Source organism: Leucoraja erinacea, chromosome 25, assembly GCF_028641065.1.
Source record: "Leucoraja erinacea ecotype New England chromosome 25, Leri_hhj_1, whole genome shotgun sequence".
NCBI classification, from domain to species: Eukaryota; Metazoa; Chordata; class Chondrichthyes; order Rajiformes; family Rajidae; genus Leucoraja; species Leucoraja erinaceus.
In genome coordinates this window covers 22,999,024-23,025,837 of record NC_073401.1, presented here as the reverse complement: position 1 = coordinate 23,025,837, position 26,814 = coordinate 22,999,024, and the positions used below count along the sequence as shown (strand labels likewise).

The 26,814-nt window shown below is 42.4% G+C and overlaps 1 protein-coding gene across 1 annotated transcript; it reads left to right on the top strand.

Annotated features, from left to right (window-relative positions):
• The first annotated feature begins 432 nt into the window (after window positions 1-432).
• Window positions 433-10,056, top strand: rplp0 (ribosomal protein, large, P0). Its single transcript, XM_055655195.1, has 8 exons — window positions 433-480; window positions 2,706-2,810; window positions 4,650-4,825; window positions 4,914-5,001; window positions 5,356-5,502; window positions 6,146-6,331; window positions 7,056-7,196; window positions 9,836-10,056. The coding sequence occupies exons 2-8, from the start codon at window positions 2,757-2,759 to the stop codon at window positions 9,980-9,982; spliced, it is 939 nt and encodes a 312-aa protein (XP_055511170.1). The 5' UTR covers window positions 433-480; window positions 2,706-2,756; the 3' UTR covers window positions 9,983-10,056.
• The last annotated feature ends 16,758 nt before the right edge of the window (window positions 10,057-26,814 follow it).

Sequence of the window (26,814 nt, the reverse complement as noted above, 5' to 3'; positions counted from 1 at the left end):
GGTGGACTATCTTGCTCGCTATATGATCTTTGGTTACATACGCCACCAACCAAAGATCTTAGAGCAGAGTGTTCAAGAAGGAACTGCAGATGCTCTGCATCAAAGATCCTAGAGCTGCTATAAGATATTTGCTCTGCATAGCAGAGCTCTGCTATAAGATCTTTGCCACCAACCATTGGCCAAACACTGGTGGTGGACCTATGCTTCCTTGCTGTAATTGGACGTTAGTCTAGCGATTCGTTCATTGGGAGGTTGCATTCCCTTTCCCACAATAAGATTGGCCCACAGTGATGCATTATGTAACCCTCCTTCTGATTGGCTGTGACACAGCTTTAGTTTGGATTGGTCAGATTTCCGTGGGTGCGTGCGCTGATTGGACAATGTTAATGAGCCCGGTGATTGGTGGCTCGCCGGCGGCGCGGTGCGTTATGGGTTAGACGCAGCTTCCGCTCTCTCTCTCTTTCTTGCCGTGGCTCTGAGGTGAGCGAGTGGACGGACGGTGCAGCTGCTGCTTGTTGTGGCGGCGGTGCGGGCCGGGCCGGGCCGGGCCGGGCGGCTGCTCTCCCAATGTAGGGCCCGACATTAAACCGAGCGGCCAGGTCACCACGCGACCCAGACTTTAGTGGGAGTCGGTCTGCGGCCAGTGGTTGGGCCTCAGCACCGCTGGCCGCCTCGGGCCCTGCTGTCCTCATACACGTGTCCCACTCCTTGCTGGTCCCCACCCCCATCTGACTGTCATGGTGTGCCACACCTGAAGTCCAGCACGGATTTCTAACTTGCCCAATGAAGGACACACAAAATCCTGGAGTAACTCAGCGGGTCAGGCAGCATCTCTGGAGGAAATGGATAGGTGAATTATCGGTTTGGTTTTGAAGATGCTGCCTGACCCGCTGAGTTACTCCAGCATCTTTGATATAAACCGACATCTGCAGTTCCTAGTTATTAATTTCTAACTTGCCACCTCGCAACTTGTTCCACATACCCACCACCCTCTGAAAAGGTTGTCCCTCGGGTTCTTACCCCATTCACCTTAAACCTATGCCCTCGGATTTGTGATTCCTCTAACTTTGGGGGGGAAAACGTGTAATTTCCTAACTATTCCCATTATGAGTTTATAAACCTCTATAAGATTCGTCTGAAAAATGGTCCCAAACTGAAATGCTGTTAGTCCATTCTCCTAAATGGGTAGGCCTTTTAGGACTGAGATGAGGAAAAACGTTTTCAGCCAGAGAGTTGTAAATCTGTGGAATTATCTGCCACAAAGGCATTGGAGGCTAATTCACTGGATGTATTCAAGAGAGAGTTAGATTTAGCTCTTAGGGCTAACAGAATCAAGGGATATGGGGAGAAAGCAGGAACGGGATACTGATTTTGGATGATCATATGGAATGGCGATGCTGGCTTGAAGGGCCGAATGGCCTACTCCCACACCTAATTTCTATGTTTCTCCAGATGCTACCTACACTTTGTGTTGCTTGAGCACTTGGTGTTTTACCTGAAATTCCAGCATCCTTTCTCGTTTCTCTAAGATCACCTTTCAGCCTCCTGTGTCCCAAAGAATAAAGTCTGAGCCTGCACAATCTTGCCCTATAACTCAGGCCCTCCTGTCAGCATCCTCATCAAACCTCTCTGCCATGGCATCTTTCCCCTAAATGGGTGACCAAGAATATTCCTAACTATTGTCTTGTACAACTATAAAATAACGTCTCGACTTCTATACATACTTCCTTGACTGAAGTCCAGCATGCCAAAAGCCTTTTTCGTTATACTGTCAACCTGCAACAAAACTTTCATTTACTCTGTGCCTGTATGGATCAAATTAAACTGATTTGCTGTGACCTAATTGAATTTCCTATTTGATGATGCCTAATGTTCAAATGGCATTGCCCAAATACGGATTAATTTTGAGATTATTGTTTTGCCTGTATCTTTGCCAATATAATTTCAATGTTTATTACCTTCCCTCTTGTTGAAAGCAGTTCCCTATTTCGTTTTAGTTTTTAGATCAGTGACATGGTCCAAGACGTGCACTATTTTTGTGCAACCATGCTAAAGCCATAATAATGAGTGAATTTAAAATATCTTGTTTCTGAGATTATCAGTCAAATCATCAACCTCTAGCATGTTGGGCTGAAAGATACACTTTGTCTTCAGTTTTTAAGTATATAAGTTCTCAATTGACGGTATGGAAATGTGACATCTGGAAACTCCTGATCCACAATAACCGCATCTGCATTTGCTTTACTGATCCAAAATGGATCAGTAAAGTAAGATGAATTTACAGGGTCAGTAAAGAGTTTTTAGAGTGGGTAAAATAAAGTTAGTTTAATTTTAAGATATGGATTTGCTTACTCTGGGAAGAATAAAAGATAAAATATGGTTTAAATGGACAAAACTAGAGGATGCTGCTGTATTGAAGAATCTGGGAATATTTATGAAGTGGCAAGTCGTAATGAAGGCAAATAGGTTGTTAGACTTTATTGCAAGAGGAATGGAATGCAAATATGGGCAATGGTTTTGATGTGGCCTCACCTGGAGTACTAAATGTACCCTTGGGCATTTAAGGTAGGAAATACTTGTGTGAAAGAGGGATTATTTTAAAAGTGGGTGGATAGTATTTATCAATTGTGCTTTTGTTTATATGAAACATCTATTCCTAGTTTAATTGTGGAAGCCTCATTTCACTTTTTCTCATTGCCTTGCAGCAAAATCGTGTCTTTAAACCAGTTTGTGGCAATCCTTGGAAGCACATAAAGATGCCCAGGGAAGACAGAGCAGCGTGGAAGTCCAATTATTTTATTAAAATTATCGTGAGTATGATCTTCTTCACTCTTGGTAGTCCAGGCTGTCAGGATCTGCACACTTTTAATACTTTTAAGATTTGCTCCAAGTATTTGAAAGACGATTTACGATAACCAAGTTTACGTCAAAATATGTTGAAAAGGAAGAAAATGTTGCAAATAGGTAATTTTTAGATCATTGCCGGCTCAAGGGTTCTGATAATTAATCACACTAAAGAATGACTTTTAACATGATGGGTCTCGGCCTGATACAATTGGGACTGAATAATGAACTAATGTGAACCATTAATTGCAATAAACCTAACATTTAAATGACAGTGTTTGGGAGGAAAAGGCATACAGTGCTCTCCATAATGTTTGGGACAAAGACCCATAATTGATTTATTTGCCTCTGTACCACACAATTTAAGATTTGTAATAGAAAAAAATCACATGTGGATAAAGTGCACATTGTCAGATTTTATACATTTTGGTTTAACCATGTAGAATTTACAGCTGTGTTTATAGATAGTCCCCCGTCCCCAGCAAGTGGGGTATAAGAGAGCTCTCAGAATCTAGTCTTTCCTCCAGTCTTTCCATCACCTTTGTAAACTAATTGGTGTTTATCAAAGGACCAAAGTTGTGCCAATGAAAGTCAAATAAGCCATTTTGAGACTGCAAAACAAGAATAACACTGTTAGAGACTTCAGCCAAACCTTAGACTTACCAAAATGAACTGTTTGGAACATCATTAAGAAGAAAGAGCGCACTGGCGAGCTTATTAATAGCAAAGGGACTGGCAGGCCAAGGAAGACCTCCACAGTTGATGACAGAAGATTTCTCTATAATAAAGAAAAATCCCCAAACACCTGTCCGACAGATCAGAAACATTCAGGAGTCAGGTGTGGATTTGCAAATGACCACTGTCTGCAGAAGACTTCATGATCAGAAAAACAGAGGCTACACTGCAAGATGCATACCACTGGTTAGCTGCAAAAATAGGATGGCCCGGTTACAGTTTGCCAAGAAGTACTTAAAAGAGCAACCACAGTTCTGGAAAAAGGTCTTGTGGACAGATGAGATGAAGATTAACTTATATCAGAGTGATGGCAAGAGCAAAGTATGCAGGAGAGAAGGTCCAAAACATACCACCTCAGCTGTGAAACACAGTGGTGGGGGTGTTATGGCCTGGGCATGACTGCTGAAGGTACTGGCTCACTTACGATTCACCTGTAGGTTCACTGTGCCTCCAAACTGTGTTCAAATGCTGATTTGGGAATCATGCCCTTGTAAAGAATCAAGCCCTGCAAAACTCCACTGTCCCCCTAATGTTCTGGAAAATTGACCTTTGTTACTGTTTGTAAATTTGCTGTCCATGTTTTCAACTTCTTATTAAAATTGAGGCCCATTTGAAAAAAAAGTCTACTCTGTGGCACTTTATCCCAAACCTTATGGAAGATCATATATAACATGTGACTGCACTCTCTTACTTCATCAAAAGGTTCAAAGTTGGTTAGAATGTAATTTGCCTTGAACTAAGCCTTTAACTAGACTCAGCGAGTGGTGTGAGGCACAAAATCTTAGGGAAAGTCAAAACAACTGCAAATGCTGGAAATACTCAGCAGATTAGGCTGCATCTATGGAAGAGAAGCAGCTTCAACATTTCAGTTCATTTCTTCCAAACTGTATTAGGACCTGAGTAGCACTGGTGTTACAAAAATGTACATGGCTTCAAAAGTGGAAAGATTGTTCTGCAAGATGTTTAAGTGTAAGACTGGATTCAACAGGTGCACATTTGATAAGTTTGTTTTAGTTTCAGATATGAAACGGGGTCCTCTTGTACATAAAGTATTCCTATAATTTCTTTAGCAACTTTTGGATGACTATCCAAAATGCTTCATCGTTGGAGCAGACAATGTTGGATCAAAGCAAATGCAGCAGATCCGTATATCGCTGCGTGGCAAGGCTGTCGTGTTGATGGGCAAGAATACCATGATGCGCAAGGCTATCCGTGGTCATCTGGAAAACAATCCTGCTTTGGAAAAGTGAGTGAGATGATAAAGCAGTACAGCTACAAGTGTTTATCACGGTATGTAATTGATGCACTTGTTTACTTCTATTGTTTCTCTTCAGGCTCTTACCACATATTCGTGGCAACGTTGGCTTTGTGTTCACCAAGGAGGATTTATGTGAAGTTCGTGACATGCTGCTGTCCAACAAGGTAAAAGGTTTTGATCTCCAACTCTAATGTCCAACTACAATGACATTAATTGCCATTTGTGTTTGTTTAAGTTTGAGTCGATTATTAACTTCAGCATGGGATTTTCATTGCCAATTATGATATGACATCTTTAGTTTAATGAAGCATCTCTGCACTGCTGGTGATGAGAGGAGAAATATTGGCACATCTTTAATGTTGGCTCAGTCTGACTGTGGTCTTTACGTTAAGATGCATTCAGGTTGATATGTATTTGTATTAATTAAGAGTGCTTTCTGTTGTTTAGTGTCAACTCACGTTGCCCTGCTCGCCTGTCTTTGTTCCACCAGTGCTGAATTACTTTAATTACCTCCACAGGTCCCAGCTGCTGCTCGTGCTGGTGCCATTGCTCCATGTGAGGTCACTGTGTTCGGTCAAAACACTGGTTTGGGACCTGAGAAGACATCTTTCTTCCAAGCTTTGGGAATCACCACCAAGATCTCCAGAGGTACCATTGAAATTCTAGTAAGTATGCACATAAGAGTTGCCCTGCTTTATTTAAGGTGTCATTGAGATGTTGCACAGAAACAGGCCCTTCCATTTATGCTAATCCTACATTAACCCCATTTTTATTATTCTCTGGTCATTCTCCTCAGCACCCCATTTTACCATTTGCTTATTAGGGGCAATGTACAGTAGCTGATTAACCAAACATTTGGCACGTCTTTGGGACATGGGAGAAAACCGAGTCGACTGGAGGAAATCCATACATTGTCAGAATATGCAAAGTTTACACAGGAAACAACTGAGCTCAAGATTAAACCTGGATCTCTGTCACAGAGGCAGTGACTCCACTACCCATGCCACCACTGTTTTTGTTTTAATTCCCTTAAATTGGTAGGATTAATCGTATGATTTTTCTGAAGCCTTGTGCAGTTTTGTAATTGCTCTCACTGAATTATTACATTGTTTTACACGAAAAATTAAAGTTCTGTGACCTTAACTGCAGGCTGGGATTCATTTTACGGTGATATTTTGATGCTTTCTATATGGTGCTTATAAAATTGTCACTGTGTATTTACCCTTGAAATAATTGTCCTTACTTGTTATAACCTTAGTATGGTGTAAAGTTGCTGTTCTTCCCTGACAACTAATTGTCTTCCCATAGAACGATGTATATCTCATCAAGATTGGTGACAAGGTGGGAGCCAGTGAAGCCACTCTGCTGAACATGTTGAATATCTCTCCCTTCTCCTACGGCTTGGTGATCAGGCAGGTTTATGACAATGGCAGTGTATATGAGCCTGAGGTCCTGGACATCACAGAAGAAACTCTGCAGAAATGTTTCCTGGAGGTATGCCAAATTACATTGCTCGGGCTTCTTGCTAGAGATTTTGTAACGTTGTGACGGTCTCAGCCTAAAAGGATTTGGCTGTTTTGTAAACAAATTTAGGGTCTTGTGAGCTGACATTGCAAAATGCTGGTTCCTATTGTACTGTTAAATGCTATAACATTGTTTGAATTTGTCATGGACTTTTTTTTTTAAATGTTCAAATGGCAATGTAGGACCTTGCACAAGCAGGAAATGGACTGCCTGGAATTTTGCACTGGATCTTTATTTTGTACTCTTTCAGTAGGTTGAAGCTTGGTTTCCTCATGCTTACTGTGATTATACTTGTTGATAAATACAGTCTTTTGGTTAACATCAAAGTAATTGTTGCCAAAAAGGGTGCTAGTATCATCAAAAACCCAGGCCGTGCTTTCTTTCACTTCTACCATGGGAAAAATGTATAGGAGTCTGAAAGCCATGACCACAAGGTTCATGAATAGCTTCTCGCCAACAACAATCCAGCTCTTGAACACTGCACAACACTAATCAATGGACTATCTTTACTTGCACTAAGTACTTGGGATTTTTCTTTCACGCACTAGTATTTGGGTTGTTAGTTTACTGAATGTTGTGCATTAGATATTCGTGTATTGTGTCACGGGCATGTTATGTTGTCGCAAGTAAGAATGTCATTGTTCTGTTGACAGTGCCTATGACAATTAAACACTCTTGACAAATTTTTTCACAGGGAGTCCGCAATGTGGCCAGTGTGTGTCTGCAAATTGGTTATCCAACCATAGCCTCGATACCACATTCTATCATTAATGGTTACAAGAGGGTGCTGGCCATCGCTGTGGAGACAGACTACTCCTTCCCATTAGCTGATAAGGTAATGGTGGACAAGTCTTGGTGTTGAATTCCAGCGGTTCAAATGTAAAGAGATGAATTGATTTGGATGTTGCTGATTCTTGAAATTATAGATGAGTAAGCTCATTCAACCCAATATAGGTGTTGTGTTCTGTGATCCTGCAATTTCCCCATGCAGCACAGAACTGTTTTTCTTCATGCCACCACCGTGGTAATTGGAGTTCTGTTCAGTCCATTCTGAATATAACTTTTATGTGGATGTTGCTGCAGAAGTCAACATTTCTTGCCTTGTAATTAATTGCCTGTGGAAAATGGAGAGCCGCTGCAGTCGCTGTGTAATAGACCCTCGGTTGTAGCCACTCCGACATATTCCAGTATTTAGACTTGGTGACCATGAAAAGCATTAATGTTTCCCTCTGACTCAAAGGGGACCTTGTAAATGCTACCCTCTTGTACCTCTGACCATAGTGCCCCTGGGTAGAACTTGTGGATTAGGTAGGTACTTTCAGAACTTTTTAGACAAATAGAGCATGGAAACAAGCCCTTCGGTCACCATATCTGCTCATCACTATGCCAATCTAAACAAATCCATCACTGTGGCCTGCCTGTCCATATGTCTGTCTATATGTTCCTTAAATATTACAAATTTGCCTGCTTCCGTCACCTTGATCCAGGCCACCACCAACTCTTTAATTTTAAAGCACGTCTCAAACCAAAACGTCACCTGTACATTTCCTCCACAGATACTGCCTAGCTTGCTGAGTTCTTCTGGCTCTTTATGTTTTACTCAAGTTGCGTCACACATATTTTAATCTTCCCCTCGCTCACCTTGAACCTATGCCCTCTAGTATTTGACGTTTGCGCCCTGCTTTTATCTCTAGCTTTCAAGATTTTGGACACTTCGATCGGGTAACTCCTCCATCTCTAAACCTCCAGCTCTCGTATATCATACAAATTGCAGCTACAGTGTGCTACTGCTGCAGAGAATTAATGTAATGTTAATCCAACCGGCTACTTTGTCCTTTGCCCTGCACTCTATATTTCTTTAGTGTTTGAGCTACATGAATCTGGGCACTTGTCAAATAGTTCTTTATTTTTGGTATCATCAAGGGGGGGAGGGGAGAGTGGTGGAAAGGCTCACTGCATTATAGTTGGCATGTGACCTTTACTTGCTCTTCAGGTTACCAGGTTCAATTGTGAATTGCCAAGTTTCTCATTAATTATATGACCTCTGTTTTGTTGTTGGTGAATCTAGTTATGGCAACGCTTTTGAATGTAAAGTTGTTGATTAGACACCTGCATTTTAGTGTCCTGAGCCCATTATATTTATGGGCATGTTTGAACAGGGCTGATTGTCATTTGTTAGATGAGCTCTACTGTTTGACACCATTCTGCTTCATTATTTGAAGATGTTCACCACTGAATATAACACTCCTTGATCTTGTTTCCACTTTAACCATGGCCCATTGTTCATCATGACTAGATTGATGGGGTAGGAGAGTTGAATTTTTATGCAAGGTGACACCTGAACTAGATGATGACTGAAATATTAGCCTATCTATGCAATCCGTTTGCATTACTCGTTATCACCTTCCCCACATCCAACAATGGACCATTGTGGGCTCCACCTTTCCTGGATCGTCTTTGCAGACTTTGATCTGTTTTTTTGCACCATTGTACCTTGTCATATCGCTCGGTTCCCTCGCCTCTGTCTCTCAGTCTGAAGAAAGGTCTCAACCAGACACGTCACCTATTTATTTTCTCCAGTGATACTGACTGACCTGCTGAGTTACTCCAGCTTTTTGTGTCTATCTTTGGTCTAAACCAGCATCTGCAGTTCCGTCTTACAAAAACAATCGATGAATTCTTTAGCACAGCTGACTTAAATGACTATCTTGTAATGCCTTGAAACATTGGTGCAGAGACATAGTTCACATCCCATATTAGTAGCCGATGAATTAAAATAATTAAAAGTATCTGGAATATTTTAAGGCTAGTGCCACCACTGTCTGCCAACCTTGTTTTAGAGTGTGACACCAGACCTGCCAATGTGTTTGACAGTTGCCTCTTCAATTCAGTGTAGGTTGGATCTGCCAGTGATGTTCATATCCTGTGAATTACATATCATTTAAACAAAATCAGATAGAAGTGAGAACAGTAAGAGCATTCTTAAGTTCTGAATGATGGGCAGTGTTTTCATTTGAGCCTGTGTAATGAAGTAGAATCTTATGAAGGTGCATTTTTATTATTTTCAACTTCTGCAATTTGCAAAAACACTTAGTGCTTTTTAAAAATTAAGCGTAACAGATTGCAGTTGGATGTTCGAATGGATGTGATATGTTGCTGTAGCTTTTGAGTTTCTTTTCCTGATTCCTTTCAAATGCTGACATTCTAATCTCTGGAAATGTTCACCCAACCCCCGGTTTAATGTCACCCCTCTATTTGTCTATACCTTAAATTGTCATATTAATATCTTGTTCAGTGTCGAGCATTACCCCGTGCGGTCCTGGGAAGCTTTCTCTTCAAACTGTAATCTAATTATAAGCTGTTGCCTAAATGCAAGTCGGCAGTTAATACTCTGAGATTGAAATAGCGGGAATTGTTCTGCAATTAAGGCAAAACTTAATTTAAGATAATAACACATCTGTTTTTGTCCTTAAGGTAAAAGCTTTCTTGGCTGACCCATCAGCTTTTGTTGCTCCTGTTGTTGAGGCTGCTCCAGTTTCTGTCAAGGAGGAAGTGAAAGAGGCGGCGAAGGAAGAGTCTGAGGCATCTGATGACGACATGGGCTTTGGTCTGTTTGACTGAAAAAAAAGCAGCTACCCATTGTAGCACGGCTAATCAATCAGCCTAACCAAAATAAACCATTTTATTTACGGAAACCTGTAGCTTGTGTGTTCATGTTTTAGTTTATTCATGTCTGTTTTTAACTTGTGGCTTTTATGCAATTTGAGTCTATTTTGTGTGAGATGGTTAGTAAGTAGCTGCTTAATCACAGTATCTGTCACATGGTGTAAATGTCGATCAGTGACGGGCAGCGATGATCACTGCTGACAATAAACTCAGGCTATTCAGCCTGAGTGCTCAGAACAGGAGTTTCCCCAGCAGTAATGTGGATGTATAACCAGTTTGCATTTGAAAGCTGGCTTTACAATGCAGAATGCATTTAGTGTTCAATTTGGAAATAAATAATACTACAAAAATATTCAACAAGCCAGGCAGCATCTGTGGAGGGAAATTGATAGGCATGTTTCAGGTCCAGACCTTCGAGCCTGGGGAACGGTCCTGACCTGAAAAATCTTTCCATTTCCCTCCATAAATGCTTCCTGGCCTGCCAAATTTCTCCAGCACTGTTTTTTGCTCAAGATTCTAACATCTGCAGACTCTTGTGAGTAGGTAAATATTAACATGGAATTTGGCTAGGGTGTGATATAACTTCTAGATAAAGGTAAACAATGCCGAAAATATACTTCATATGAATTATGTTCTATCAGAATTGAAGTGCATCAATGTAAAATAAATGGTAATGTGGGACACAGCCATAATTAGATGTTTATCGGAAATATTGACTGAGTTAATTCTTTATCCAGGGTAATGGAGGGAGGTTGTACTAACCAGGGTAATGAAAATTAAAACGTACTAGAGAACACGTTCAATGGCATCAGGCTTATTGTCTGATATTAATAATATATTGACGAAACAGAGTGGTTCTGTGCCTAATTAAATGCTCTGTAGCTGTAAGTCACCACTCTTCCCGAGGCCCGACTGGAGAATGAGGTTAGAAAACCCGTTCAAGCTACAGCCAAGAAAGCAAGCCAACATCTACTTCCTCAAAAAACAAGAGGTTTGGCATATTCTTAAGGGGTTGGACAGGCTAGATGCAGGAGGATTGTTCCTGATGTTGGGGAAGTCCTGAACAAGGGGTCACAGTTTAAGGATAAGGTGGAAATCTTTTAGGACCGAGATGAGGAAAACATTTTTCACAGAGAGAGGTGAATCTCTGGAATTCTCTGCCACAGAAGGTAGTTGAGGCCAGTTCATTGGCTATATTTAAGAGGGAGTTAGATGTGGCCCTTGTGGCTAAAGTGATCAGGGGGTATGGAGAGAAGGCAGGTACAGGATACTGAGTTGGATGATCAGCCATGATCATATTGAATGGCGGTGCTGGCTCGAAGGGCCGAATGGCCTACTCCTACACCTATTTTCTATGTTTCTATATCTCCAAATACTTTCCAGCTTCTACAGATGCTCAGTCGAAAGCATACTATCAGGATGCATCACAACTTGGTTTGGCAAAAGTCCTGCCCAGATCTGCAAGAAATTGCAGAGTTGTGAATATGTTTCCTGGTTTCTCTCAGATTGCATCTTTATCATGAATGTCCAGTCCTCTTGCACCTCAATCCCCTACCAGGAAGGTCACAAGGCTGTCCGGTTCTGAAACCGAGACCCAATTAATTTCCTTCTGTTAACTCACTGTTCTGCCTGGTGGAAGTTGTCCTCAACAACCACTTTGATTCCTCTCACTTTCTCCAAGTTAAAGGTGCAGCCATGCAAACTGGCATGGGCCCCAGCTATACCTGACTTTTTGTTGGTCATGTGGAACAGACGGAGGAATTGGGAGCAGGACAGTCTTTGCAAGAGGCAGGGTGGGAAGGACATACCATGATAACCACCTTATCGAACTGTTGCTGCCTTGAGTAGACTAAGATGCCTTTGAACCCTACTGTCATTATGTATAAACATTATCATTGTACCCAAAATGCAGAACTCTGCAATTTTCAGAATTAACATCTATCATTACACGGCCCACCTTACCATATCAATGTTCTGTAAATTAAGACTATTCACGCGATCAACAACAGTTTCATGATTTGTGTCAACTGTGCACTTACTGATCATATCCTACTTTCACATTCAAATTAGTAATGTATATAATTAACATCAAGGGCCTGAGCACCAATTACTTCACACATACTGGTCACAGGCTCCAATGCAAAAAGCAATCCTTGACCATTACCTTCCATACCCTATCAGCAACCTTATTTTGCATCCCATTTACCAATAAATTGAGTAATGGGACTGCTGCAAATGATCAGAGTTCAAGCATTGGTACTCAAAGCACGTGCTGAACCAAATTTGTTAAATTCACACTATTGAAACATACACCAGTTCCTAACAACGAGCCTAAAGTTATTCTGCTTCTATATTGCATGAATAATAATGAGATTTATTCCTTGCATTGATCTCAAATCTCTTTCAATCATTCCCCTACCGTTACCCCACGTGTGCTCGTTCGCCATTTTGCCCACTTCTATTTCCTATTTTTTCAGTCTTTAACTAAGTGTAGGAAGGTGGGAATCTGACCAGACAGTCAACAGAACTATCGAATTGGGAAATAATAAAATCAAGGGTGTAGAAAGGAACTGCAGATGCTGGTATATATTAAAGATGAGAGGGTCTCGACCTGAAACTCACCAATCCTTTTTCTCCAGAGATGCTGCCTGACTTGCCGAATTACACCAGCACGTTGTGTCTATCTTCATTAATAAAGTCAATACTGAGAGAATTGGTATCCGATGGTTTGAGAAAAGAGCTGGAAGTGGCAACTTTATAATTGCGGAATTAAATGGGATTGGAAGCATTTCTCTGGGTTGATTACAAAAATGTACTATAGCGTGAGAAAAACATCTATCTATATATATGTGATGGTTGATGACCATCAATTATGTTTGCAAAATTCACACGTTGTAGCTATGGTGTAACCCGCAGGTTGTCAGACAGTATTGTATTCTGTGGAGAATATTTGCAGTCAGAGGATGGTGTAAAACAATTTAGCGATTATGACCTTTATCTGGTTTTGCTATTGCAAAGACCCCTTTGATGTAACACCTACGCGAGATAAAAACAAACCAGCTGCGTGAACTATTGCAAAATCTCACCAAACTTGTTAAATTCACACCTTTGAAACATACACACCAGTTGCTTAACAATGAGCCAAAAGCTATTCTGCTTCTATATTTAATTTTAATTTAATTTTATTTAATTATTTATTACGAACAGAATAAAAGAATAAAAAGCAAGTGTGAAACAGCATACAAAAAACAAAAGAATATTTATAAAGTGTCATGAACAATATCTATAAATAAATGAAATTGTATGTGTCCGAAAAGGAGCAGGAAGAAGCCAAAGAGAGACTGGGGAGAATTGAGGGGTGGGAGGCTAGTCAGGTCAAGAGAGTTTATTGTCATGTGTCCCAGATAGGACAATGAAATTCACGCTTGCTGCCCCACAACTGAATATTGTAGGCATAAATACAGATCAGATCAGTGTGTCCATATAGCATAGAATACATATATACACACACATAAATAAACAGATAAAGTGCAATAGGCTGTTCAGAGTTTGTTTGAAGTTGTGTTTAATAGTCTGATAGCTGTGGGAAGAAGCTGTTCCTGAACCTGGGTGTTGCAGATTTCAGGCTCCTGTACCTTTTACCTGTTGTGGCGGTAAGCGTAAGTGGGTCCAGGTTATTGTTGAGGTACGAGTTGATTTGCACCATGATCAGCCTCTCAAAGCACTTCATCACCACAGATGTTAGTGCCACTGGTCGACAGTCATTGAGGCATGTCACCTTGCTCTTCTTGGGCACCAGTATTATTGATGCCCTTTTAAAGCAGGTGGGAACCTTAGACCTCAGAAGTGAGGGGTTGAAAATGTCCGTAAAAACTCCAGCCAGTTGGTCTGCACAGGTTTTTAAAACATGCCCGGGTATACCATCTGGTCCAGGCACTTTCCGAGGGTTCACTCCTCTGAAGGATCTTCTGACGTTGGCCTCTGTGACTGACCGAAATACAATCACGGCCAATGGGGTCTCGGGAAGGCACATCAGTGGTCTCCCTATCAAAGCTTGCGTAAAACGCATTGAGCTCGTCAGGGAGTGATGCTTCGCTGACATTTGAGCTGCCTCCTGATTTCGCCTTGTAGGAGGTGATTGCGTTCAAGCCCTGCCACAGTTGCCGAACATCCATCTCATCCCCCAGCTTGGAGCAGAAGTTCCTTTTGGCCTTTTTGATGGCCTTACCAATATCGTATCTGGACTTCTTGTAGACCTCGGTATCTCCTAACCTGAATGCCCGGGATCTGGTCTTCAGAAGAGTGCAGATCTCATGGTTCATCCAAGGCTTCTGGTTAGGAAACACTCGGAAAGATTTTGTTGGGATGCAGTCTTCCACACATTTCTTTATGAAGTCTGTAGCGACTGTGGCGTATTCATTCAGGTCCCTGAACATTTCCCAGTCTGTGAAGTTGTTCCTTTGCCACATACCCCCCCCCCCACTTCAGATCGCATGGAGTTGGACTCATCAGCAATGGGAAAACATAATAGAATCACAAAGCGGTCTGTATATGATGTGAAGTTTGCGATTTGTATATGATGTGAATGTTTTGATGAGTCAGAAGATGTTACTTCCCACAGCATACCCAGCCTATGGCCTACATAACAATCCAGAAGCAGCTACATTGTTTTCCTGAGAATAGCTTATTTTTCTTGTAAATGGTGACAGACAGGAAATTTTATGATGGGGGCGAGGTGAGCTAAGCAATGATACAGGAAATAAATTTGGAGGAGAGGTGATTAGAATCTCTGTTGATGGATTTGATTACTGACTAGTACTGATATGACATGAACACTTGTCTGTGTAAACCTGAAAGCCGTTGAGTTCTTGCCACACATGGGAACATAACTTATATTTTCCGACAAGCTGTGAATGAAACTGAACATTGCAGGGTAATCAGTAAACATATCCACAGCTGACATTTTGGTGGAGAAGAGTAAGTTGAATCAGCTGAAAATAGTTGATGCTGACAATAGACAATAGGTGCAGGAGTAGGCCATTCGGCCCTTCGAGCCAGCACCGCCATTGAATGTGATCATGGCTGATCATCCACAATCAGTACCCCGTTTCTGCCTTCTCCCCATATCTCCAGGCTCTGCCATCTTTAAGAGCCCGATCAAGCTCTCTCTTGAAAGTATCCAGAGAACCGGCTCCACAGGCAGAGAATTCCACAGACTCACAAGTTTCTGTGTGAAAAAAGTGTTTCCTCATTTCCGTTCTAATTGCCTTACCCCTTATTCTTAAACTGTGGCCCCTGGTTCTGGATTCCCCCAACATCGGGAACATGTTTCCTGCCTCTAGTGTGTCCAAACCCTTAATAATCATATATGTTTCAATGAGATCCCCTCTCAACCTTTTTGGTATTTAAATTTTGAATTTTGGAGTATACATGCCAAGCCGGTCCATTCTCTCAGCAGATGACAGTCCCGCCACCTCGGGAATTAACCTTGTACATCTACGCGGAACTCCCTCAATAGCAAGAATGTCCTTCCTCAAATTAGGGGACCAAAACTGCACACAATACTCCAGGTGTGGTCTCACTAGGGTCCTGTACAACTGCAGAAGGACCTCTTTGCTCCTATGCTCAACTTCTCTTGTTATGAAGGCCAACATGCCATTCGCTTTCTTCACTGCCTGCTGTACCTGCATGCTTACTTTCATTGACTGATGAACAAGGACACCCAGATCCCGTTGTACTTCCCCTTTTCCCAATTTGACACCACTTAGATAATAATCTGAGAGAACGTCCTTTACACTCTCCTTTGTGTGCAACGTGATAATGTCCAGTTAATAATCTTCCCCATGTCCTATAATAAGACAACCTTTTTTTGTTTTCCCTACATTCTCATATCACCTCCCCCAACCCACCCCACCCCTCCCAGATTTCATATGCTCATTAGGGACCATTTAGAGTAGCCAAATTAATCCACAAATTTACACGTTTTTGGGAATGTGGGAGGGAACCCGAACACCCGGAGGATACTCACACGATCCAAGATCAGGAGTGGAGCCAATTCCGCCGTGCATCAGGAAAACGATTGATTTATTCAGAGTCAGAGCCGAGTGGCGCTAATAACCGTGCAGCGAGAAACCATTCGCAGGCGTTGCGCGGTAAACTGTGTGGGCAGCTGTGTGGCCTGTAACGGAGGATGATGCATCCAGACACTGCTGTCTGTACCAAAGATCCTATCTGGTACAGACAGATCCTATCTATTTGGTACGCCAACACAGAGGCTGAATATGCATCATCACTTAAATCACTCCTTGAATGTTCCTTTCTGCAGGCGTGCCAGCGTGAGAGTGTGGTGTTAATGTGAAAGTAATCGGAGGGCATCAGCGTCTGAAAAGCTAGGAATGGTGGAGACGCGAATAATGTTCAAACTGATGGTGAACCTGCAGCAGTTTCACGGCGAAGGAGGTGTCGCGGCTCGTTGGGCTTCATCTCTCTCAGTAAGTGCCGGCGCATTTCTGTCTCGGGTTGTTGGTCCTTAAGGCTAAAACTGTAACGTTGGTGGATGTGTGGGCCAGTCATCAGGAGAGGATGGCAATGGCACGCGTCCTTTCATTTTACCTTTTAAGGCGGGGAGCAGACCAAACATCCCATAGCGGTGATCCTATCGCAATAGGATCTTTGGAATAGACTGCATTTCCAGACCAGTCTTCAGAAGGACTCGCTATCCTCCTGCTGCATTAACGCAGCGGGTCAAGCAGCATCAAGGAGATAAAGGATGGGTGATATTTCGGGTCTGGACCCCCCCTACTCCTCATCCCCTCGGCTGCTCTTCCAGTGAAAACTAACTTGCACCTCTCTCTTCCCCAGTTCTGGCGAAGGATCGCAAGCCCGGAAGATTTTTCTTTCTACAGACTACGACCCCCCCGCCCCGCAGGAGATTATGTTTTTGTTTCAGATTTGCAGCATCTGCAGGTTTTGTTTTGATTTTAATAAATTCTCTCTCAGTTGGGAGCGTAACTATAGCGTCAGCTCAGAGCTCACTATCCGAAGGGCAAGGTGATGTTTAATTTACACTAATGTTGTTGCTCTTTGATTCATGGGGTGAATCACAAGACAGCAATGCCTCCGTGTAGAAGCGCGGCCACAGTCGATACAAGTCTCTCTCTCAGGTGATCTTTAATCTCGGCACCTCAAGTTCCTCAGATGTTCAGTCATGTCGCTGAGAACTGGTCATGCAAAGCTCATCAGTGGTTTCCCGGACCAGTGTGAGCCACTTTACCGATTTAATTAAAAATAACAGAAAATACTGGACATGTTCAAGTCAATCACAATATTTGCAGTGAGACACAAAACAGGAACACTGAAACTTTTGATCTTTTATCAGTACTGAAAGGCAGATTTAAATGAATTACAGATCAAAATAACGGCGACGGGAAACAGCGAAGGATTGGCAGAGGATGTCCTGAATAACATGACGGCTCACACAGCAAGGTAACTTACAGCGAGGTTCAATTTCTAAACCCGCAGGTTCCAACGAATCCGCTACCCGCCTTCAGCTATTTCTAACTGCAGATTTCGGCATCCATACTATTTTGCTTCGGTGGTGAAAGTTTTGTCGGAGACGGCGACCAACAGTCACAGTGACTGCGATTTACAGTTACTGGATGCAGGTTGTCACAACTAGCCTAGATTTTTCCTTTAAACTGCGGCTGAGAATAAACGACAGGTACTTGCTCTCCATCGCATCTCTGTGTTTGGGGGCTGGCTTTGCAAAATTTCAGAATTGAATATTGTGCCTGGAAATATAGGAAATATAGATAGCAGATTAATTGTCCTTAGAATGTTTACATTTATGATGTTAGTAATTACTCTACACATTGCAGTAAATCCACTTGACTTTAACCTGTAATGTCGCGGTAAGCAGGTTTTCAAACAATGTTAACTTTATGTCAATGTTAGCTTTAAAATAGGTCTGCCCTTTTCTCATTAATTATAGATTATATTTCACAACGCCATATTTCAGTTCATCGAGAAGATGGGGGCTCACTGAGTAAACCCATCCCACCGCTAATTTCTCAGTGGCATTTTCTTCCCGCATTCCAATCAACGTCCCTCCCTCCCAGATTCTACCACTCACCTGCAAACTGGGGGTAATCTACAGCGGCACTGGAATCCTTGGGATCTGGGTGGGAGCACCTGGGGGAATCCTTTGCCTTCTTGGGGAGAATGGGGAAAAGTCCTCACATGCAGCGTGGACAGCAGTGTTGCTCAGGAGTGAGACACAAAAAGCTGGAGTAACTCAGCGGGACAGACAGCATCTCTGGAGAGAAGGAATGGGTGACGTTTCGCGTCGAGACCCTTCTGCAGTTGCACCGGAGTTGCTGGAGCCGCGAGGCAGCGACTCTCTTGGAGCCATTGGGGTTGGACTAGGACTTCCCTTGGGACAATTATCTTTAATTGTTTGTTTTCCAGTACAGCCCGTGTCGTTGGATGTCTGCCCGAATACATTGTCATGTAGTTTGAAATGCACTTTTTTTGTTTTGTTTTTACAGCATACCTGCTCTGTAGAATTATTGGTGGCCTTTACCGTCGCAAGATCGGAATAAACGACCTGTAAATCTGCAATCTGACGTATTTCCGCGTATGTTGTAGAAGACGTATTCGTATATACACCAGGTCCTGAATTATCCTTTGGGAAACAAGAGAGTTAACTTCACGAAACTCAATAACTACATAGAAACATGGAAACATAGAAAATAGGTGCAGGAGTAGGTCATTCGGCCCTTCGAGCCTGCACCGCCATTCAATATGATCATGGCTGATCATCCAACTCAGTATCCTGTACCTGCCTTCTCTCCATACCCCCTGACACCTTTAGCCACAATGGCCACATCTAACTCCCTCTTAAATATAGCCAATGAACTACCTTCTGTGGCAGAGAATTCCAGAGATTCTCCACTCTCTGTGTGAAAAATGTTTTTCTCATCTCGGTCCTAAAAGATTTCCCCCTTATCCTCAAACCGTGACCCCTTGTTCTGGAGGACCAAGATAAATGTTGAATCATATAACCATATAACCATATAACAATTACAGCACGGAAACAGGCCATCTCGGCCCTACAAGTCCGTGCCGAACAAATGTTTTTTCCCCTTAGTCCCACCTGCCTGCACTCATACCATAACCCTCCATTCCCTTCTCATCCATATGCCTATCCAATTTATTTTTAAATGATACCAATGAACCTGCCTCCACCACTTCCACTGGAAGCTCATTCCACACCGCTACCACTCTCTGAGTAAAGACGTTCCCCCTCATATTACCCCTAAACTTCTGTCCCTTAATTCTGAAGTCATGTCCTCTTGTTTGAATCTTCCCTATTCTCAAAGGGAAAATCTTGTCCACATCAACTCTGTCTATCCCTCTCAGCATTTTAAAGACCTCTATCAGGTCCCCCCTTAACCTTCTGCGCTCCAGAGAATAAAGACCTAACTTATTCAACCTATCTCTGTAACTTAGTTGTTGAAACCCAGGCAACATTCTAGTAACCCAGTTGACATCCTTCCTATAATGGGGGAAAATACATTGTACACCATACTCCAGATTTGGTCTCACCAATGCCTTGTACAATGTTGACATTACATCCCAGCTTCTATACTCCATGCTCTGATTTATAAAGGCTAGCATACCAAAAGCTTTCTTTACCACCCTATCTATATGAGATTCCACCTTCAAGGAACTATGCACGGTTATAGGAACTGTGCACGGTTATATCAAGATAAATTGTTCACAATCTATGAGAGAAAAGTTAGAATTCGTACCTTCACAGTTTGCTTTGTTTAAATATAATATCATGTTATCAAATGGAACAATTATTTTCATTCCGCATGTAAATTTCTGCCATTTTATCGCTGCTTTCCCCTAAATACCTTAATTACCAGAATATCAATTACTCTTTTCTCTTTGCACAAACCAAGGTCGAATAGATTCTAACACCTCGTTGTATCCTCAACATTTATTTTTTCCAATACTAATGTCGCGAATATGGCTTGCCCAGTCTAGTTGCTTGTCTGATTTTTCAATGGCCTTTTCTCTAATCAGATGTGATCGCTGACCATGGAACTTCGCAAGGCGCAGCGATAAGCAGTGGATGCTTTGAATTTGACTTGAACATTACACTACTTTGAATCAAAGTGTCATGTTCCTAAAAATTATGGAGAACAACTAAAACAGTGGGGGAAAAAACAACGATTAAACACCTTTTGGAAAGTACATGTCATTTGTTTGCACTAATAACATATGGTGCGTAAAGGGACGTAAATTGTGCAGTTACACTACCTCCAGTACTGTTCCAGGAGTCGAATCACTGTGCACCATTAACCGTTTTTCTATAATTACAAAATAACCAAGCATTATTTCAAGTGACATGTTATCATTGTGTCAAGGCTGTAAATATAATCACAAGGAACTACAGGTGCTGTTTTACACAAACTGCTGGACTAATTCAGCGGGACAAGCAGCATCTCTGGAGAACACTATGAACATAGAATTATCCAAGGTAATTACCCTTTCAAGATTCAAGATTCAATAGATTTACTAGAATGTTGCCTGGGTTTCAGCAACTAAGTTTCAGAGAAAGGTTGAACAAGTTAGGGCTTTATTCTTTGGAGCGCAGAAAGTTAAGGGGGGATTTGATAGAGGTTTTTAAAATGATGAGAGGGATAGACAGAGTTGACGTGGAAAAGCTTTTCCCACTGAGAGTAGGGAAGATTCAAACAAGGGGACATGACATGAGAATTAAGGACTGAAGTTTAGGGGTAACATGAGGGGGAACTTCTTTACTCAGAGAGTGGTAGCTGTGTGGAATGAGCTTCCAGTGAAGGTGGTGGAGGCAGGTTCGTTTTTATCATTTAAAAATAAATTGGATAGTTATATGGATGGGAAGGGAATGGAGGGTTATGGTCTGAGCGCAGGTATATGGGACTAGGGGAGATTATGTGTTCGGCACGGACTAGAAGGGTCGAGATGGCCTGTTTCCGTGCTGTAATTGTTATATGGTTATATGGTTATTATATGGTTAATAGAGTTTATTGTCATGTGTCCCAGATAGGACAATGAAATTCTTGCTTTGCTTCAGCACAACAGAATATAGAAGGCATGAATACAGAACAGATCAGTGTGTCCATATACCATTGTATAAATATATACATACATGAATAAATAAAACAGATAAAGTGCAAATAAACAGATAATTTGCTATTAATGTTCAGAGTTTTGTTTGAGTTGAGTTCAATAGCCTGATGGCTGTGGGTAGGAGCTGTTTCTGAATCTGGACGTTGCAGTCTTCAGACTCCTGTACCTTCTACCTGACGGTAGCGGGGAGATGAGTGTGTGGCCAGGATGACGTGGGTCCTTGATGATGCTGCCAGCCTTTTTGAGGCAGCGACTGCGATAGATCCCCTCGATGGTAGGGAGGTCAGAGCCGCCTCCCCCTTCTCTTCCCACACCTCTACTGTACCCCACCTGGTCCCACATCTATTTTTCTCCTCCCCCTCTCCCTCCTTGTACATTATTTCCTCTGTCTTCACAATTCGCAACTCTTCAATCTGTTCTACTCACACTTTCTATTCTAATCCTCGGCCTTTGTTCCTACCAGGTATCAAGCCGTGCCTCCACCCTGCAAATGCTTTGTCCCGTCTCCCCTCTCTTCCTGCTTCCCCCTCTCCTACAGTCAGTCTGAAGAAGGGTCCCAACCCGAAACGTCACCTATCCATGTTCTTCAGAGATGCTGCTTTGATCCACTGAGTTACTCCATCACATTGTGTCCTTTTAGCACAAACATCTGATTATTTTATATAGATTGCAAATATTGCAGAGGAGGGGACACGCTTTCACGCATGATACACACTTTCACGCATTTTAGTTGCCATATTTGAGCACATTGTTGTACACATACGATGGGCCAAATTGGGTACTCATTGCTGTACACTTCTATGATGCATTTCCCTGTTTGAAATTGATCGCCAACACTGTCAATGTTACCGTAATAATTTGTTGATGAATATTATATATTCAGAGTATATTCGTTATTTACAGCGGAAAATTGACGTAAGCCTCTTAAGTTGGCGGTGAAAGCTTGATACTCACGTTTTACCTTCCAACAGCGTACCGCTATGAAAATAATGACAAATATCAGGAGGCAAATCAGCGGATAAAGCCACGAATGTAGTTCTTTCCGGTAAACTTTGAAAGAAGTGTACAAATATCAGTGTTAATATTGTTAGGAAACTATAATTGGCACGTGTTACTGAAAAGTAAAGGAGTACTATGCGCGCTCCCGGAGAGTTGACCCACTACACCTGCATCGTTTTGAGATCCTTTACAATATTATATATGTAATCAAACTTAAAATGCCGAGGTTTAGTATTTTCTCGTTATATTCGGCCGTTTCGCTTCTCGGCGGAAGTGCTTTCCATTTATATTCCACAAGTTGATATATTTTTTAAAGACAGCGGAAAGATGAGTTTCTTGATGTAGAAAATTGATCAACTGATATCGCAAAACACATTTGACCGTCAGTGTTTAAAACTGGGAGTTAGAAACATAGAAACATAGAAATTAGGTGCAGGAGTAGGCCATTCAGCCCTTCGAGCCTGCACCGCCATTCAATATGATCATGGCTGATCATCCAACTCAGTATCCCGTACCTGCCTTCTCTCCATACCCCCTGATCCCCTTAGCCACAAGGGCCACATCTAACTCCCTCTTAAATATAGCCAATGAAGTGGCCTCAACTACCCTCTGTGGCAGAGAGTTCCAGAGATTCACCACTCTCTGCGTGAAAAAAGTTCTTCTCATCTCGGTTTTAAAGGATTTCCCCTTTATCCTTAAGCTATGACCCCTTGTCCTGGACTTCCCTAACATCGGGAACAATCTTCCTGCATCTAGCCTGTCCAACCCCTTAAGAATTTTGTAAGTTTCTATAAGATCCCCTCTCAATCTCCTAAATTCTAGAGAGTATAAACCAAGTCTATCCAGTCTTTCTTCATAAGACAGTTCTGACATCCCAGGAATCAGTCTGGTGAACCGTCTCTGCACTCCCTCTATGGCAATAATGTCCTTCCTCAGATTTGGAGACCAAAACTGTACGCAATACTCCAGGTATGGTCTCACCAAGACCCTGTACAACTGCAGTAGAACCTCTCTGCTCCTATACTCAAATCCTTTTGCAATGAAAGCTAACATACCATTCGCTTTCTTTCCTGCCTGCTGCACCTGCATGCCTACCTTCAATGACTGGTGTACCATGACACCCAGGTCTCGCTGCATCTCCCCCTTTCCCAATCGGCCACCATTTAGATAATAGTCTGCTTTCCTGTTTTTGCCACCAAAATGGATAACCTCAGTTCCCGCCGATGTAAAATTGGCTGCCGAAGGCTCGGAGTCTTCACGTGGAACTAGAAGTTGACAATATTTTACAATGCACCAGTTATGGAATTCAGGTGAATTGTGAATCAAAACGTGTAGAATTTAGCCAAAGTTGCTTCCTGACCTGCTGAGCATTTCCAACATTTTCTGCATCTGCAATATTTTGTACAAAATTATCATAGAGCAAGATCACCCGATTTGTGTAATTACTAATGCCCCTATCCCACTTAGGAAACCTGAACGGAACGGTTCCCGGAGGTTTTTGTCAGTCTCCCTACCTGCTTCCACTACCTGCAACCTCCGGCAACCACCTGCAACCTCCGGGAACCGCACGGAAACCTTGCGTGGGGCACAAAGTCTCCAGAGGTTTCCGTTCAGGATTCCTAAGTGGGACAGGGGCATAACGTTTGCGGTTGCATTACTTTTCTTGAATAAGCTGTGCAGTGACTTTTTGAAAATCAAAAATTCAACTGCAACAATCCGAGTAAAATCAAAATGGTTCAACTATACTGTGTTTTATTTTTTTATATAGAGATTTGAAGGTTCTCATTCTCGATAACAAATGATCTCGGGTCGGGAACCATGTCAGTCCAAGTTACAGATATATAGATGTGGTCTGATCTGCAATCACCAACATCGTTAACTTTATTTAAAACAGGACAATACAGGACCTGAACAGCCCTCTCGGCCTACATCGTATGTGCCGAACATGACACCGACCCTTATTTGCTTGCACACAATCCATATCCCTCCTTTCCATGCTTATCCATGTGCCTTTCCGCACAATTTCCGTCGTTCCACCATACCCGTCGTTCCAGGCACTCCCCGCCCTCTGTAACTTTTTTTTTACCGCTCACATCAACTTTAAACTTTCCCCTCTCAAAGCACAAACAGAGCAGCTTTAATACTTCTGAATTCTCACACTGATCAAAAACATGATGCCAAACTCTAATTCAATATAACTGTCATAGAAACGTTGCTCACCCGTTTGTATATCTACCGATCAGGTAACAATATTTAGGTTACAAAATGATGCGTTTAACTATACTCGGGTGTACAATTACACAAATGGCAACTATCAAATGAAGTCGACGTGAAGCAGAATATTTTGAGATTATCTACATTGATCTTCTAAATCAGTTGCAAGACGAACATTTCCACATGTTGTTTCCATTTTTTCTTTCTATCTCCTTCGAAGTCTATATTTCTTTTTGTGGGGACATCTATTTTGCAAATGCTGCTTAGTGTTTAATGTTCACCAGTACATTTCACCCTCGAGGACAATCCCACCAACATCTTCCCACACTCGGGTACTCACAACGCCCAAGAGAGTTAATTTCACGAAATTCAGTAACTAGGTAATTAGGGAGCAACAATCCGCTGACACTCACACCCCCCCCCCCCCCCCCCCCCCCCCCCCCCCCACCTAAATCGCGAGCCGCTGCTGTTGCCCAGTGGCATCTGTGTCCAGGTTGTTTTGCTAGGATCAGGAACTGAAGGCTGCTGTTCAATTGATTTAATTTGAATTTAATTATGAATAATTGCATAATCCTACCTGTTACCATCAATAGGCTTCCGTTGCCGTTGAAGCCCCGAGTGGAGGGCGGACTCAACGTAATCAATTCACAGTAATATGTGCCGCTGTCTTCTTGCTGAAGATTTTTTATCGATAATTGGCTTCTGTATAAATGTTGGTCCCTAGTAAATTCTAGCTCGAAGGAACGGAGTACTTTGGATTTGTTCATGTAAATTACGTAGGTCTCATTACTTGCATTGCTTGATTCACGAAACCAATTGATTACCAAGTCGTTGATTTTATCAATAGAAACGTTACAGTTCAGCTTCGCTGTTCCTCCTTCAGACACTGTGAGTTTACTCGGAGTCTGGTAAACCAGCATTCCGTCAGTAACAATCAGTGACCAGGCAGTGCAGAAAGTCCAGATATCAACATATATAAATGTAACGAACTTCATGTTTACGAGACGCTACTGCGGGCAGACAGGTTTGCATTAGCGGTGGTTTGCTAGAACTAACAGAGTTTGAAGACTGGAGTCTGAAGAAGGGTTTCGGCCCGAAACGTTGCCTATTTCCTTCGCTCCATAGTTGCTGCTACACCCGCTGAGTTTCTCCAGCATTTTTGTGTACCTACCATAGTTTTTTTGCAGACACAAGGAACTGAAGATGCTAGTTTACAAAAAAACGTCACAGAGTGTTGGAGTAACTCAGTGGGTCAGGCAACATCTCTGGAGGACAAGAGTTTGAAGCGACCGGTTACTGTTCCCCTTTCACAGTTCGGCCGGATGTGGGCTGTGCAGAACTCGATGCTCTGCAGAGCCATGCCGCTGTGGGTTCTGAAAATAGCTGTCGCCCAATAGAAGCAGAAACGCAGAACCAAGTGTTATCAGAACGCCTCGCCTCTGCGCCGAAAACCAACACCTTAACTCGAGCATTGCTGCGCTTGGCATTTAAGGTGTGATTTTGTTCAAACCAGCCTACGCTGAAAATAAGAGGAGACAATCTAATAAGTTAAATGTGTAAAATGAATTCAGCGAAACAAAGGCTATCAGTGATCAGCGAACAAATCTTAATTTGATCAAATCCAATTCAGTCGTAGAGTCGGAGGAAACTGCAGATGCGGGTTTAAACAGAAGATAGACAGAAACTGCTGGAGTAACTCAGCGGGGCAGAGATGCTGCCTGTCCCACTGAGTTACTCCAGCATTTTGTGTCTCTCTGAAGTAGTGTCCTTCTGATCCCGGTGTTCCAGGAAGAAACAGGCCCTGCATCTGGAGGTATGCGTTTTCACACGTCTGTACGTCTTGCCTGATGAGAGAGACGGGAAGAGGGGTTGTCCGGGGTGAGACTGGTCTTTGGGGTTTGGTTGGGGACATGCCGAACCTCCTAAAGCCTTCTAAGGAAGTTGAAGCGCTGGCCTGCTTTCGTGCCCATAGCTGCTATGTGACTGGTCCAGCACACATTGCTGGTGATATTTATTCCTATGAACTTGAAGCTTGGAACCATCTCTACTTCGGCGCTGTCAATGTATACTGGTGTGTGTGTGTGTGTGAGTGTGAGTGTGAGTGTGTGTGTGTGCTTCTTCGCTTCCTGAAGTCAATTACAATCTCCTTTATCTTGCTGACATCGAGGGAAACATTGTTGCCTTGGCACCAGGTTACAATGTTCTCAATCTCCTTCCTGTATTCCGTCTGGTCATTATTTGATATCCGGTCCACTATGGTGGTAATGTCTTGGCAATTGTAAATTGAGTTGGATTGGTGTTTGGCTGTGCAGTGTAGTGCTGTGTAGTGTAGTGCAGTGTAGTGTAGTGTAGTGTAGTGTAGTGTAGTGCAGTGTAGTGTAGTGCAGTGC

Coding starts and splice junctions, on each gene's coding strand:
- rplp0 (XM_055655195.1), top strand. CDS start 2,757: ATGCCCAGGGAAGACAGAGCAGCGTGGAAGTCCAATTATTTTATTAAA. Junction 5,002..5,355: donor ACATGCTGCTGTCCAACAAG/GTAAAAGGTTTT, acceptor TTACCTCCACAG/GTCCCAGCTGCTGCTCGTGC. Junction 6,332..7,055: donor TGCAGAAATGTTTCCTGGAG/GTATGCCAAATT, acceptor ATTTTTTCACAG/GGAGTCCGCAATGTGGCCAG.